The 15,385-nt window shown below is 39.1% G+C and overlaps 1 protein-coding gene and 1 long non-coding RNA gene across 7 annotated transcripts in view; one reads left to right on the forward strand and one right to left on the reverse strand.

Moving 5' to 3' along the window:
- Positions 1–9,622: 9,622 nt before the first annotated feature.
- LOC148164675 (uncharacterized) lies at positions 9,623–13,124 on the reverse strand. The gene is made up of 3 exons (XR_015767848.1): positions 12,858–13,124; positions 12,323–12,409; positions 9,623–10,727 (listed from the first exon to the last, which is right to left on the reverse strand). It is a non-coding gene; the product is annotated as an uncharacterized LOC148164675 (long non-coding RNA).
- IKZF2 (IKAROS family zinc finger 2) overlaps positions 12,618–15,385 on the forward strand; it is a 150,003-nt gene continuing 147,235 nt past the window's right edge. The window contains exons 1-2 of one of the 6 annotated variants that reach the window (XM_028112145.2): positions 12,618–12,791; positions 14,726–14,792. In XM_028112145.2, coding sequence (XP_027967946.1) covers positions 14,790–14,792 — 3 coding nt within the window. In that variant the 5' untranslated portion in view covers positions 12,618–12,791; positions 14,726–14,789. Of the gene's footprint in view, positions 12,792–13,343; positions 13,522–14,575; positions 14,830–15,385 lie in introns of those variants that run through there. The other 5 variants (XM_028112147.2, XM_028112144.2, XM_028112149.2 and 2 more) reach the window with 5 other exon arrangements.

The following is a 15,385-nucleotide window of genomic DNA, read 5'->3' on the forward strand; positions in this document are numbered from 1 at the left end:
CAGCCTTGATCAGTTACAAATATTAACTCGCTTAATCCTATTTAAAAAAACTTATGAGGTAAATTCTATTATTACTATCCACTTTTAATAGATGAGGAAACAGAGATTAAGAAATTTGCCCAACTATTAAGTAACACAGTAAGTTGTAAAGCTGGGATTTGACCCTAGGCTTTCTAGATTGAAGATTTTTGATTCCTGTATCGCCAATGACACTTTTGTCAGTATCAGCTGGGTCAAATTTCTCTTGGAGCACTGAGCTGGGAAATTTTGTGTGTGTTTGGAATGATGAGTTCACAGGCTTCCTAGATAATTAGAGCAATTAGTGGGCTTCCTCTTTTGCTTGGTTGCTGTGAGTTCAGAAGTAAGCTTTGTGTTCAACTGTGGCTTTTTCATCACCAGAATTTCTTGATATTTTTCCTTTCCCCTTTGCTTCATAGTTTCTTTCATGTTATATGTAGTCTTTCATCTTATTGTTCTTTGAATTTACAATGAGTTCAAATTCTTTTGGAAGTATGAGGGGGATCAATCACTAATCAACTTCTAATAATAACTACAAATCAGTCTTGAACAGAACGCCTTCATATTCTCCAATTTATAAATCAAATAACTACAGGAGACCAGACATGGCTACCATCAATCATTTAAAATAAGGTGTGGGTAAACTAAACTGAAAGGTCACCTGAAACCAGTGATCATAACTTCTTTTAATATTTAACAATAAACAGACACATTTTAATTAAATTTGGCCTTTTTAAAGAATTCACTCTTTCCTTCAGTAGAGCTAGAATAACCCTTGGTCACTAGGTCCATTTTATATGGTGAAGGTGAGGATAATGGTGATCTCTTGACTTTATCCTAGATAAAATGATGCCATGTCCTTTCATCTTTCATCAAGGGCAGTTGCATGGTAGAAAATGAAAGAATATGATTTTAGATGACTTGCCTCTATTTACCCTGAGTTCTACCACTAACTAGCTGGTAACATTTAGAAGTCATTTAAATTCTATGGGTTGAATATTACATGATTAAAACACATCTTCATTATACAATTCCAACTCTCCTTCCAGCTGGACATTTTGATCGCTCTCTTATATTCTTTCAGTTCATATGTGGAGAAACAAATATCAGAGAAACGAAGTGAATCAATCAGAGGAAAACAGTACAAAGGTCTCCTGACTTCTGGAATTTTATTAAGAAATCAAACATTGTAGGTACATACCATCTTTCTCCCTCTCAACCCGGAGGTAACTGCTGTTCTGAAAGTGGTATCTTTCTTTTCCATTTTATTGTACTCTTACTACATATCTATATCTATATCTATACATATATGTAAATAAACAATACATAATCCAATTTTCAATGTTTAATGTAAGAAAATTCTATTACTATTGACTTATTTCACCCAACATAATATTTTGGATTTTATCCATGTTGATATAGGTAGTGGTATATATAACTGCTATAGAGTATTTTGATAAAGTGATAGACCTCAATTTGTTCATCTGTTTTCTTAACAGGGGCTTTTAACCTTTTTTTGACCATGCAATCCATAAGGGGTAAGAATACATTTTATGTGGTGACCCGGTAGATAGATCTGTGTATCTGTGAAATCAAAGTTTACCTTTTTATTTATCCCTGTTGTATGTGATGTACTCTATTCTATTTCATTTTTTAAAAATGCTGGTTATGACATGCTAAATAATAGCCCTCTATTGGGTTACAACCTGACATTTGAAAAACACTGTTCTAGAGGAATATTTTTCAAACTGCTACAATACTTCCAATACTCTGATATTTCTCTAGGATGAGGTGGGAAGCTAGAGGTAGTGGAATAAGTGCTGCTTAGAATTTTTTCCAAGCAAGTAATGATATAACTAAGTAGGAATATAGTAAGCTGATGCAACTAAATAGGAATATATTAAACCTGTGGATCGCTTAGGTACAGAAAACAAGTTTGTGAACCACAGTTTTAAGAAGTTAAGCTGAAGGGGCTCCTGGGAGGCTTAATCGTTAAGTGTCTGCCTTCAGTTCAGGTCATGATCCCAGGGTCCTGGGATCGAGCCCCGCATAGGGCTCCCTGCTCAGCAGGAAGCCTGCTTCTCCCTCTCCCACTCCCCCTGCTTGTGTTCCCTCTCTCGCTGTGTCTCTCTCTGTCAAATAAATGAATAAAATCTTTAAAAAAAAAAGTTAGGCTGAATTCTTATCATGAGGCAATTCTGAAAAACTATATAGATTTTTAAATAAATGATTCATATTTTAAATTGATGCTGCAAACTTACTACTTTAAGGATTCCTATGAAGTCTATTGTAAATTGGAATGAATATTTTTAGAAAGTGAATAAAAACCACTCATTTTATCTTAATTTAACTTTATTTGTCATGGTGAATGAAGAATGTCCATAACTCAGGGAAATGGCTTTATCTATATTTCCATAAGCTACATCAATAAGCTTTATGCCTCAGTTGCACTGCAGTATATTATTTGCAGACTTAAACACAAATGACTTCATTGACTTACAGGTCTCCTATGAAGTTATTGTAATGTGGATTTCTACGATGAGTGGAAGTAGGACCATTTCTTTTGCAAAAAAATTTTGAATTCCAATATGGTTACATGATATATTGGTCTTTTAAGGTGCATTTTAGCCTATGGCTGTGACTAGAGACATAAGAATATTTTGCTTTCAGCAAGATTGGCCATTACTATTTGGTTTTTGGCATTATTATCTGACTTAAGTACTCTACTCCTTTCATCATCAGCTCTCAGTATACAATGCTTAGCAAAATCTAATGACTTCGGTGAGTATACCAGTCTTCATAAGATCCAGAGGTCAGAAACTGTCTTGTTTTCTTACCCTGATTTTTAAGTAAGTAATGAAGTTGACCTGACAGAGAAAGCCAAATCTGCCAAAACTCCAAAGAAAGAGAACTGAAAATGTAAGTGCAAAGGGGAAGCAAGTGTTAGGAGGCTATCATCCCAATTAGGAGCCATTATATGGCCATGATCTGTAGCAATTTAGGCCTTGTGAGTCTTTCACCTTGGAATACAGTGTTACAATTTCTGGCCACAGTGTAAAGATATAAATAATGATAGGCATATTTAACCTCTGAAGGCATGGCTGTCAATCTGATTCCAGATCAAAGGAATCAGAAGGTTGATAAGGAAATTGAAATGGAAGATGGGAGCTCCAGGTGAGGCCAACTCATCTATTCCACACTCTCAAGTCAACCAATATTTGCGGTCTCCTCTGATTCGGTAGAACACTGCTCCTCCCCCTCCCAAACCTTTCTTACCATGGTCCCTGGAACTCCCTTCTCAAGCAAAACAAGCAAGAAATTCCATCCTACGTCCTCTCACTGATTTAAAAAATATTTGTTTCCTAAATGAAAGAGCTCTCCGTTGAAGCCACGACTCCCTTTTAAGGGAGGGTGAACACGTAATTTAACATAGAAACCAGAACACTTTTAAGAGTAAAAGGGGACACTATTAATAGTTATGTCAGGGCCACAGGTATAAATTGGGACTGTTATTGACAAAACAGATGTTAAGGTCACCCTACCTATAGTCCTCTCAAAAGAAGGCCACCCATTTTCTTATAATTCACCTAGCTCAGGGTTAAGAGGATCAACATTCCATACAACCCAAACCATTTTTTCAGAATATTTACACTTCTGTGTAAAACTGCAGTTACTCTGATGTCTCTTCTTCAATGCTACCTCGTCACTACTCTACCTCTTTGCTGTTATTTATCAACCTTTCAGGGACTAGCTCTTCAAAGACTTCAGCACCTAGTTCTGTATCTTCCTCTACCTCCAAGACCCAAGGTAATCTCCTGATTATCCTATCACTTTTCTGATAATCCAACCCCTAGAAGTCATGACTTCTCAATCTCCATTCTGGATCCTGGCATTTTTTATTCAACAGAAATATCAAATTTCTGTTCAAAGTCCCATATACTTTCATATCTCTCACTCAGCATTCCCTTTTAGACAAGTTCTTCAACCTCACTGGGACTCAAGGTCTCTATATCCCTCTACTTTTCATATTGGTCAGCACCTTATCAGTTGGTATCCTTCTCTATAAAGCTCACTCAATAGACCATTACTCTATTTCTTTTAATTAAACTCAACTTTTTTGATCCAGGGTCTTACAGCTCCCTACCTATTGAAATTTCTGCACTGGGTCAATCCTGTGGTTCGTATTTTCAAGATTATTAGACCTGGTCTGTGAACTCACCTATAAGTTATTACATCAAGCACATGGATGGTTTATTTGTGGTCACCAGCCTCAACTGGTTCCTCTATTCTGCCCATCAATCTCTCCATATACTTTTTTTTTTTAAGTTATCCTCTCTCACATTCTTTATAGCAAGTATTGCAAGCTTACTCACTTTTGTTAAACTTTCAATCCAGCCATTTTCCCCTTCAATCTCAGTAAATAACACTGACACCTTCTTCAAACCCTCCCCCACTTCCTATCACATCAACTAACAGACTTTGCAAGTACTCATCCTTTCTTGCTTCTCTTCCGTACAAGAGGTATAATTATTTCACTTGTGCTCTAGATATTTTTTTTTTCCTGTCCCTCCAGGGACTTCCCTTCACCATTTTTCCTCTATCTCCAAGCTCTAACTTGCTATTGACACCTTCTGATCAGCATGCTGAAATCTTAAACAACAAAACCTCCCTCAACCCCACATCCTCCTCCAGCTGCTAGCCACTACCTTTCCTTTTATAGCCAAACTCATTAAGATTATTGTTCTATACTCACAGCCTCTCTGTTTCCTCACACTCTCCTCAATGACTCCAATCTGTTTTCTGCTGTCATTCCTACAGGCAGCATTTGTTGCTGCTGGTCTCTTCCTTTCTTCTTAGATCTACTGGTTTTCCTCTCAGATCTCTGAATGGTTCCATTTAGGTAGCTTATCTCAAAAATGCTGTTGTGCCTCATGAATCTCCTTAAGTAGCCTGGCTTGACTGAGGCTGAAGGATTCACTGAAGTTCTAAAACAGGCAGAAGGAGACCATAACATGAGACCATGATATTCTTGAGGATCAGGAGAGAAGTCTGGTCAGATGACAAGGGTCATGTGCATATGCAAAATGGAATAAACTTAGTGAGCTTCACTATCCAGGGTCTGGCCTTTAGCTTGTGGGGTTACAGAAATTCAAGTTTATAGGTGCACCTAGGACAACTAAAAATGTTTAAACTTATAAAACATGGCTGTATGAAACCTAGAAACATCATTTATACATAAAGGAAAACAATTGTTAAGTATACTTTCTCCACATAGGAAATGACATGGAAAGTGAAAATATCACGAAGTGGCTAATGTTGGATTTGGAATTGACCAAAGCATTCTGTGTATGAAAGACTGTCTAATGGTATCAGGCCTTAGAGCCTGCAGTGTCCACCTCCACATCAGGAATGAACTCTGAAAGCAATATTCCCAAAGACTTGGGAGAAGGGTACCCTCTCTCAGATACATTAGATTGTGAAGAAAGAGGATTCTTGTTTACTATTTAACAAGTCTTCTGTTAGGCATTTATTCTCGAACTTAAGTATCAGGAGATGTCCAATTATTTTTAAAAGAATATATTATGAATGGGGCACCTGGGTAGCTCAGTCGGTTAGGCATCTGCCTTCAGCTCAGGTCATGATCTCAGGGCCCTGGGATGTAGCCCCCATCCAGCTCTGTGCCCAGTGGAGAGTCTGCTTGTCCCTCTGTCCCTCCCCTCCACCCCTCCAGTTCCCCCCCTGCTCAGCTCTCTCTCAAACAAATAAATAAAATCTTAAAAAAAAAAAGGAATATGTTATGAATCTACCAGACCCCTTGTTCATTTCATATTTTGGCTATTTTAAGATGTTTTGGGAAGCTCTTCTGCCTTAGGACAAGTTATTCAAAATGTCCTAAAACAAATTTCCCCCAAAGCCACCAATTAGCTTCCTTCATAAATAGTATCTCTGTTATCAAATAAAAGTATTATTTTTCTTTTTTGAAAAAAAAAACCCTGCTATGAAAGAACAAATATATAACTCCTATTATCTATGCAAAGTGGGAGAGAAAAAACTAATTGAAACAGTATAGTTTTATGTCTCTATTCCAGTATTCAATTTGTAAATTAAAACAGAGAAAAACCCTAATCTCACAGGCTTTGTTTAATGGATCCTAGCAAAATGTTCAAATTGACCTTTACTATAAACTGAGAGTTGCTCTCCACTAGAAAAAAAAAAAAATCTGTTTCTTGAAATCAGAATGCCATTTAAGAATCCATAACCATTTAAAATCACAAAGTTCACTACATAAATTTAATCATTCATTCTTTGCACACATAGGTGAAGTAAGTCTACCAAAGGAAGAAGTGTGATGCTTATGGTTTTGGGAACAGTGAATCAGAAGCAACCCTTTTGAAACAAAAGTGCAAATATGCTTGGTGACCCAGAATTTAAAGTTAAGATCTTGTCTATATCTCTTTGTCACCATTAATTGATACTCAATTCTTTATGGGCTGGCTATCTTTTAATTCACTCTCAGTTGTTCTCTCATGTCATTCACTTGTTCAGAAGAGCTCGAGGAAGAAGGTGGATGGATACCTGCTGTTAAAGTATTAGACGTCAAATAGGTCATGTTTCAAACAGATTGGCGCTGGATTTGGTAGAGTTCTATGTTGATATCACATTCGAGTAAACTTCTAAGAACATCGTGGATATTTGGGTTTTCTTCCAAGTAGTTCAATATTGGACAGTAGTTACCCAAAGGGTTGGAATTAACTGCAGCAACAGTTCTGTATGACTGATAAATACATCATGGTGGTTATTACTATGGGTTTTTAGAATTTAAGATATGTCTTTGAGTCCAGCTCTGACATTATGCTATCCTGAAAAAATAATGTATCCACACTTCAATTTTTTCATGTGAAAAATGGGGTTAATATTATCTCTTAAAGATGACTATAGGGGTTAAATGAGAATGCATGTAATATGCTTGTCATGATGCTTGGCATAAAGTAAATGCCTATAATGGTAATGATGGTAATTAGCTAGTCCCACTGATACCACTACATTGAAATCAGTTATATAATCTCAAGTGCTGTAGATTCTGCATAAGGATTTCTCAAAAATTATGCATTTCAAAAACATAGTCTTCCAATGAGGCATTTTCTGGAATATAGTTTATAGGACTTCTTATGCTATCCTTAGTCTATTAAGCAGGACTTTCCCAGGTGTCTAGTACCTCACCATGACGTCAAGTTTTAAATACCTTTTTGAAGCCTGAACATAGATGTTAGGGGGAGGGATACTGATGGTGTCATTCTCATCTTCATATATCATGTCTTGAGACAGTTCAGAATGCCACACTAACCTCTATATTAAGCTAACCTTTCTCTAAACCACAAGTCATGAGAATTGGGGGAGGTGACATTTGACTTTACTACCTGTAAATGACCTTTCTTTGATTAATTTCCCTCCTCCAAACCACAGCCGTTGTTATCAGGCAGGAAACGGCTCCCCATTTCTATCCGTGTGTGGCTTTGAATTCCCTAAGTTGTCACCATCTGGCCATAAAAAGGGGGAAGGTTGAATCCCAGAACTCTTTCCTTCACTTTCTGTTGGTAATGTGTTCTATTTTCTTCAGTCTATATAGGATTGTTTAAACACGTGATTAGACTCGGCTGTACTGCGAAAGAATTTTGGTTTACAAAGAGTTGAGGCTTCTCACAAAAACTGGACATGTAATTCCATGAGCTTTTCACAGGATTAAAAAACAAAACGGGATCACACTCCTATTGGCACTGGTTTAACTACCCAGTCTTTCCCTTGAGATGCAACCCTGTCATCTGCTTTAGGCTATGGATATCTCTAGCAGAATCTGACTGTTGGTATTATAGATCTTTAGACTAACATGCCCTAGTTTCACTTACCAATTCCAAAGTCAAATGATCATTTATTGTTTTCCTTCTTATCCCCGGAGGGTGTTTATTATCTTGTATCTGAATTAATGCTCAGTAGACAATGTGTTCTTATTATTATCCTTTTCATTTGTAAGTTGTGTCTCCAGAAAGTTGAATAGTCTTTTTCTTCTCTTGTGCTAACACTTTGTTGGAGAGTTCAATAACCTCATTATATTTTTTGTGTTCATAAATTTTAGGGTGTTTTAGAACAATGTTCTCCTCAATGCCTTTTAGAGTTGTTTTTGAGCATCAGCTATCTACACTTGGCCCAGCTCAAAGTTCCTTCACTTTTGCCTTAGTAGAATTCATTTCCTCAAATGCTGAACACATCTGCTTTTTAAAAAGTAACTATGATATATTCTGATGGCATCTTTAAAAATGTGTACTTTCATTTTTATTCAGAAACTTCTCCAGTTCTTACCCCCTTGGTCTAAGTTTAACTCCCACAATTTCTAATTCTCATTTGGGATAGAGATAGCTTATCTTCTGCTCTACATCAAAATGTACTCTCTAGAAGAGATCTGATATTATTCTAACAAAGTGTGAATGTAAGTCACAATGTTACCTTTTCTAGGGACATGGGTATTTGCACAAGAGTCTTATCTCTAATTGCAAAGTGACACTCTTAAGAATTGTTAAAAGAAACTACTGTTCAGGATGGATGGAATGAGAAGACCCTAACCATGTGCGACTTACATGTCCCCCAGACAGACCCCGGATAATCAATGTACTCAGGTACTATGCCTTACTTATGAACTGGATTTGGTATCTTAGAATGTTTTCTTTGAAATTATGGTTCTAGGGGCGCCTGGGTGGCTCAGTTGGTTAAGCGACTGCCTTCGGCTCAGGTCATGATCCTGGAGTCCCGGGACCGAGTCCCACCGTCGGGCTCTCTGCTCAGCGGGGAGTCTGTTTCTCCCTCTGACCCTCTTCCCTCTCGTGCTCTCTCTCTCTCATTCTCTCTCTCTCAAATAAATAAATAAATAAAAATCTTTAATGAAATTATGGTTCTGTATCTGGCTTGCTTGCTTCTTCATAGTGCCAATCTAGGTCGACAGGAGAATATGAGACCATTGTTCCATATCCCGCTTAAAAGAGAACACCACTTCAAAGAGAACAACAACAATCAGTTTTAAAATAAAACAAAAATAAAACAACAAGCAATCAGTTTTAAAACATTGTGCCTGTGTGCTTGTTAATTTTAACTTTTTCAGGGTTCCAAGCTACTTTAGGGAACCTACTTTGGGTGATTATGTTCTATATCTGCACAACAAAGCTGTCTAAATAAAAATAATTACTATATAATTTCCAAAAATTTCTCCTTTAATATTAGGAAAGTATTGCAATGTTTAGAATTGTCCCCTCTTGCTCTCTGCTAAGAACAAAAGTTAAAAACATGGAATGAATTCCTTGAACAAATTGTTAAATTCACTTTTAATAAAATTTCTTCAAAGGGTACTAGGGCTTTTAAATCTAACACAGATAAAATAAGCCATCCAAAGAAAACAAAATACTTCATAATGTACCTTTTAGCCACACTGCCTTTTAAAAATGTTCTTTTGCTAATTGCATTTAGTGATTACAGAAACAAATCTGTTGCATTCTGTTAGTCAACTTAGTTTATGAATGATCAGGCATTAACACGAAATAATGTTTATGAAACAGAGTGGTCACATAAATGCATTTTACTCAAAATTATATTTGATGTACAATTTTAATCACTCTTCCTCTTTATAAGTTATATTATCTAGCAAGGTATTCACATTCTTCACATGGACCTAAGCCAGAGTTGACCTGTTAATGATGTTTGTACATTACTTATGAGCCAAGACTTGACCAAAATCTTTATGGAATTAGAATATATCTTTGTCATCCTACCCTTTTTTGTCCCTTAAAAACAGTTTAACACGGGCGCCTGGGTGGCTCAGGTGGTTAGGCGTCTGCCTTCGGCTCGGGTCATGATCCCGGGGTCCTGGGATCGAGTCCCGCGTCGGGCTCCCTGCTCCTTGGGAGCCTGCTTCTCCCTCTGCCTCTCTCTCTCTCTCTCTCTCTCTGTCTCTCATGAATAAATAAATCTTTGAAAAAAAAAAACCACAGTTTAACACACAAAGGTAGGTGAGCGTGTGATTAGCTCCACATTCATCCATTTAGTAAAAGTTTATTGAGTACCGACGTGCCAAACACTGTGCTAGTTCTGAGAAAACAATTGTTAGCAGGACAGACATAAGACAGAGATGACATTCTAGTGGGGGAGACAGATTTTCTTTTAGAACTCAACAAATTAAAAAAAATTTACAAATCGTATATTGAAAGAAATGTGCAAAGAGCTAAGATAAGGGTTGGTGCGGGGTTGGCACAGTTTCCGGTAGAATGGGACAGAAAGGATGAGAAAGAAGCAGCTGTTTGAAAAATGGTGGGTGTGGGTATGTTTTGTCCCCACCTCCTCACTAACTAAGTGATTATTTATATGGTACTGCACTTCCCTAGTGATACATTTTTATGCAAAGTATAACCATATATGTACTTTTAAAATGTGTGTAGCGTAGTTACAGCAAAGGATGGAAATAAATATACCCTCTAACCACTATAAAAATACTGTAGAGAAAAATTGTGAACACAGTGAATTACTACAGTTTATACAAAGGTTCCTTTCTACAAGTACATTGTGAGTCTCAGAGCCAGGATGATTCAACTGCAGAGGATGAAATAGAACCCCTGGTTTTAGGATGTAAACACAACCTTGACTTCTTTGGGGTGAGTTGGACATACCATGATCTGCAAATGAGAAAGAAACATAAGATGTTAAAAACAGGAAAAATTTCCCCAAATGGTCTAATTCTCACAAGTGGTTATATGATCTTTGCCATTCTAAAATCTGGGAGCCATTGCCCTCTACCTAAAACCCCCATTCTGGGCCACCGAATGTAGTGTCTGAATGCTTAGCCACTAGAGGGAGAGAGTGTGCCTCTGGTGATTCTGGAGCCAAGGAAAGGAACTCATGAAAAGGATAGGCTTTCAAGGGAGCTAAATTAAGCTCCAACCAGCTAGGGGTAAGGACTATTCCAACTCTGGTAGCTTTGGGAAACTTGAGGATGGTTCCTTAAGACTTCACAATGGATCCTCTTCCACTAGCAATTAGACTGCTTAAACTATCCAGATATTTCATCTTAATTTTGAATATGTTTTAAATTCATCTTTTCCAAGGACCTCCATAACTTTGCAGCTACTTAAACACAGGCTTAAATTTTAGCAAGGACTTGTGGCAATTCAGGGAAGTTACATTTCTCTTTATATATTGGGAATTTATATATAATGAACAACATTCCAATTTTCTAAGATAATTTAGGATTAAAATCTTTGCTATCTACCGGGATGATTAGAATGACTTGTGGAGTTCTAATTTCAGTCCTTTCCAAATATGACTTCAGGAAAATTAATTTTACTTAGATAATAGGCTTAAAAAAACACACAAAAATCTGCCTTACCAATATATAACTCACAGGGGGAAAAAAAATATGTGTGTGTGTATATATATATATATATATGTATATATATATATATATAAAACCCACAGTAACTGCAATTTTTCTTAAAATTGTCATAAAGTTGTTGTTGCTGACCTAAGCCCAGATGATTTGTTCGCCAATGAAAATTGATTAATCTTGTTTGCATTATGGCACCAACTTTCATTTTCCATAATTTAAAAACGAGCCTATTTGCACAACTGTTTAAAAAATACAATGCATGAAACAAACTCTTAAGAAGTAATTCATTATACAACTTAAATATAGTTACTATACAAGTCCCATGGTATCCATTACTTAGTGTTTATTAATGTGAATGAATTCCTTCCCCACCCTGAAATCTAATGAAAAGAGATGGTCTAAAATTTTATAGACCTACAGACTAGTGTTTAAGATATAGTTGATGATTTTATTTTCAGTGTAGCACTTCTCTTTCCACAGCAGGAAAACACACACACACACACACACACACACACACACAAAACCAACCCAAAACTCAACAACTATTTTTGGGATTCTTGAAAGGAGTAGGAGTACGATGCTTCCTCCTAACTCTTTCAGCACTGATTTTCTTCACAATCTGTGATACGGTTTCTCAGAAATGCTGTTTGGCAGTCCTGATAATTTCATGTGTTTTCAAACTTAAGCCACTCAGACTACACAGTTCAGTATTTTCAGCTCCTTTCATTTTTCCTTTTCCCTTTAATTATAGAAGCCTCTATTCCCTCTTTTTGCAAATGTGGTTAAGTTAGATGGTAAATGATACTATTTGTAGCAGAAATATTCATTTGTTTTTTTCATGACGATCCACAGACGTTCTTCCCAAATAAAAAAGCTGTGCTGTACCTGATGATACTGACGGCAACACTTCCCTCGTACCAACTTTTTGGACCCTCAACCGTTCCTTTGACTTTGGTGAATGCGGCACAAGCCCTGGGGAGTAAACGCAAGTAAACACTCTAATTTTAAACTTGCACTGTAAAGCACTTTCAAAATAGTTGAGCTTCATCTCAGACCTGAATTTCCTTCTCAATTCATTCCCTCAATTCATCCTGATTCGTGTCCCGGTCTCCCCGGTGCCGTTTTCTGAAATTGTACCGCATAGTTAATTGCGAAGCCCGAGTGGGTGGGTCCACGCGCACACCCCGGCTCCGGCCAAGACGCCGATGCCTGAGCTCCGCGTCGGGCGCCTGAATCTTCGTCCCGCTCCCTTCGCCTGGCCTCGTCACAAATCCCAGTTTGAAAGAAAACTTCAAGCGGCCGAAATGAACCTCCCCTCACCGCTCCAATCCTTCCTTCCCAGCCGGCAGAAAACGTGAGATTTACTATGACTTGGGGGGAGCGGTTTGGGGTCGCCGTGGCACTCTCGGAAGCAGGTTACCTGGTCCCCCCTTTGGGGGCGGGATCCGCTGTTTGCGGGGCCGCAGGGCCGGGGGCGACGCGGCCGGGCGCCCGGGTGGGCGCGAGGGAGTGCGCGCGTCGCGGAGCCGCGGGGCAGCACTTGTCCTGTAATCGATTGCCGAGCGCGCCGAGCGGCCCAGAGCGCAGACACGCGCACACGCGCCCTCGCCAACCCGCGCGCACAGGCGCGCGCGCGCACACACACACACACACACACACACGCACGCACGCACACGCGCGCGCACAGGCACCCAGGCCCCGCACACACGCACACACACACGCGCGCGCGCACGCACGTCCGCCTGCCCGCGCCCTGGGCCCCGCCGTCTGCCGCCGCCGCCAGCCCGCCCTCCGCCCGCGGGCGTCTGCGCGAGCCCGGCCGGCGGGGGAGATGTGCTCGGGCTCCGGCGGATCGGTTTCTCGGGGTTTGACCAGCTGTCCCGGGCTAACCCTGCTCCTCGCTGAAGATGGAGGAAGTAAAAACAGGATTACCCTTAGCTACAGATCCACTGCCTTAGTTTCCACCACCAACTGCAGTGCACAAACACACGTTAGGCACAGGAAAGAAAGAAAGAGAGAGGATACACTAACAGTAAACACAAACAAAAGGGTGATGGGATTATTTTACTGCATGCACTGCTGAGGTAAATCTCCGCTTGGCTTTTGCGTGGTGAAGAACAGCTCTTGTTTTATTTGTCTTCTGATTCATAGATTATATATAAATATGTGTATCTGATTTGCAAAGGGGGGAGTGTTTTCAAAGTTAAGTGTAATTATATAGCATCTCGTTTTGCACTGTGATGTGATCAAATGACTTGTTGCTGTTAACCAGTAATAATAATAATATAGATATTTTTCTCTGGGCGGGATGGATTGTGGTTATGATTAGGATAATGATTTCTGTAAAGAACGCTCAGGGAATCGGGTTGAAAATGATGTCCTCTGCCTTAATTTTTCGTCCCCTCCTTGTAATGTGTTTCGGGGATGTTAATCGATTAATCAGTTCGCATCTCTGTAGCTGTCATGGATTTTGACTTGTTTTGCTTTGTTTTAACTTGAATTCCAAGGAAGATTGGGTAGCTTGGAATAAATTGTAGCTGTCCTGGTAGAAGGTAATATCCAGATCCTATTGGAATTTTTTTTAAAAAGCAAAAAACCTGGTATGACACATGTAAAAAGGTAGCAGTTAAATCACTTTGACAGGTTCTAGTATGGGCAAAAGATGGAATTAAGATTTTATTTTTTCCTTTCTTTTCTTCTTTTCCTTTCTCTCTCTCTCTCTCTCTCTCTCCCTTTTTTGCCAAGGGCGAAAAACAGTCCTGTAAGTTGGCCTAGGTTCCTCGCTGGGTTCTGCCTGACTGTCCCTCCCCTCTTACCCCCCCCCCCACCTTTTCTTTCAGTTTTCTTGTCTTAGCTTTTGGTCGATTCTTAAGGAACCGGTGGATCAAGTTTTTTCTCTTCTTGTTAATCGCATTGCTGTAGCACTGACTGACCTCTCTCTCCCTCTTTTTTTTTTTTCCTCTTTCCTGAAAGTACGTGGTGCCATTCCTGAGTGACTTTTCCTACTAGACCATCCCAAAGGGACGAGGGGGAGGGGTGGAAGGAGGAGGAGGAGGAGGAGGAGGAGGAGGAGGAGAGGGGGGTGTTCCTTTTCTCTCATTTCTTGGTTTTGTTTATCAGCCGATCTGTTTGCAGGATTTGGGCTCGGAATGACCCACCTGTAAAGTGCTTTTCCTTCCTCCTCGCCTTGAACTCTGCAGGGGGCTTGGCTTGGAGGGGGCAAGGGAGGGAAAGAGAGAAGGGGGAAACACAAAAAACTTCTTTCTTTCTCTCTTGGTTTATCTTCAGCCCGACATTGTCACCTCCTCTTTGAGGGGTTAGAAGAAGCTGAGATCTCCCGACAGAGCTGGAAATGGTGATGAATCTTTTTTAATCAAAGGACAATTTCTTTTGTATGTACATTTCGTTTCTCTTTCTCCTTTTCTTTTTCTTTCTTTCCTTCTCTGAGGGTTAATAACCATTTCATTGATGGGGCAGACTTCTTTCGCTTCTCCCTGACGTTTCTTTCTTTTTAATATGTGTGTGTTAAATGTGTACATTTTTAAAGAGATAAACTCATTTGTAAAATATCCGAAGAAACTGCTCCCCTTTTAAACTTTACGGATGCCTTTCTTGAAAGCCTTATGTAATCATAATTTGAAAGAATTTGATAACAGTACAGCAGGTTGAAATTTAAGTGCTATGTAGTGACTGAGTTGGGAATTTGATCTGATTCCATAAAGAAAGAAAGAAAAGTTTTTTTGGGGGGGTGGGGAGGGTGGTGGTGAAGAAGGGGAGGGGAGGGAGAAGGGAAGTGGTTTTGGAGACAAGAAGTGAAGCTGCCTGTTTTCCAGTAAGTAATGGAGAAATTCCAGGAGCCAGGGCTAAATATACTTGGCGATCAATACAGAAATGGCTCATTGTGAATAATTTAGCTGCTGGTGCAGTGAGAGTTTTGAAACTAAAGGC

Source organism: Eumetopias jubatus, unplaced genomic scaffold, assembly GCF_037043125.1.
Source record: "Eumetopias jubatus isolate StellerSeaLion01/CBP00866 unplaced genomic scaffold, mEumJub1_p1.0 scaffold_3, whole genome shotgun sequence".
Lineage (NCBI taxonomy): Eukaryota > Metazoa > Chordata > Mammalia > Carnivora > Otariidae > Eumetopias > Eumetopias jubatus.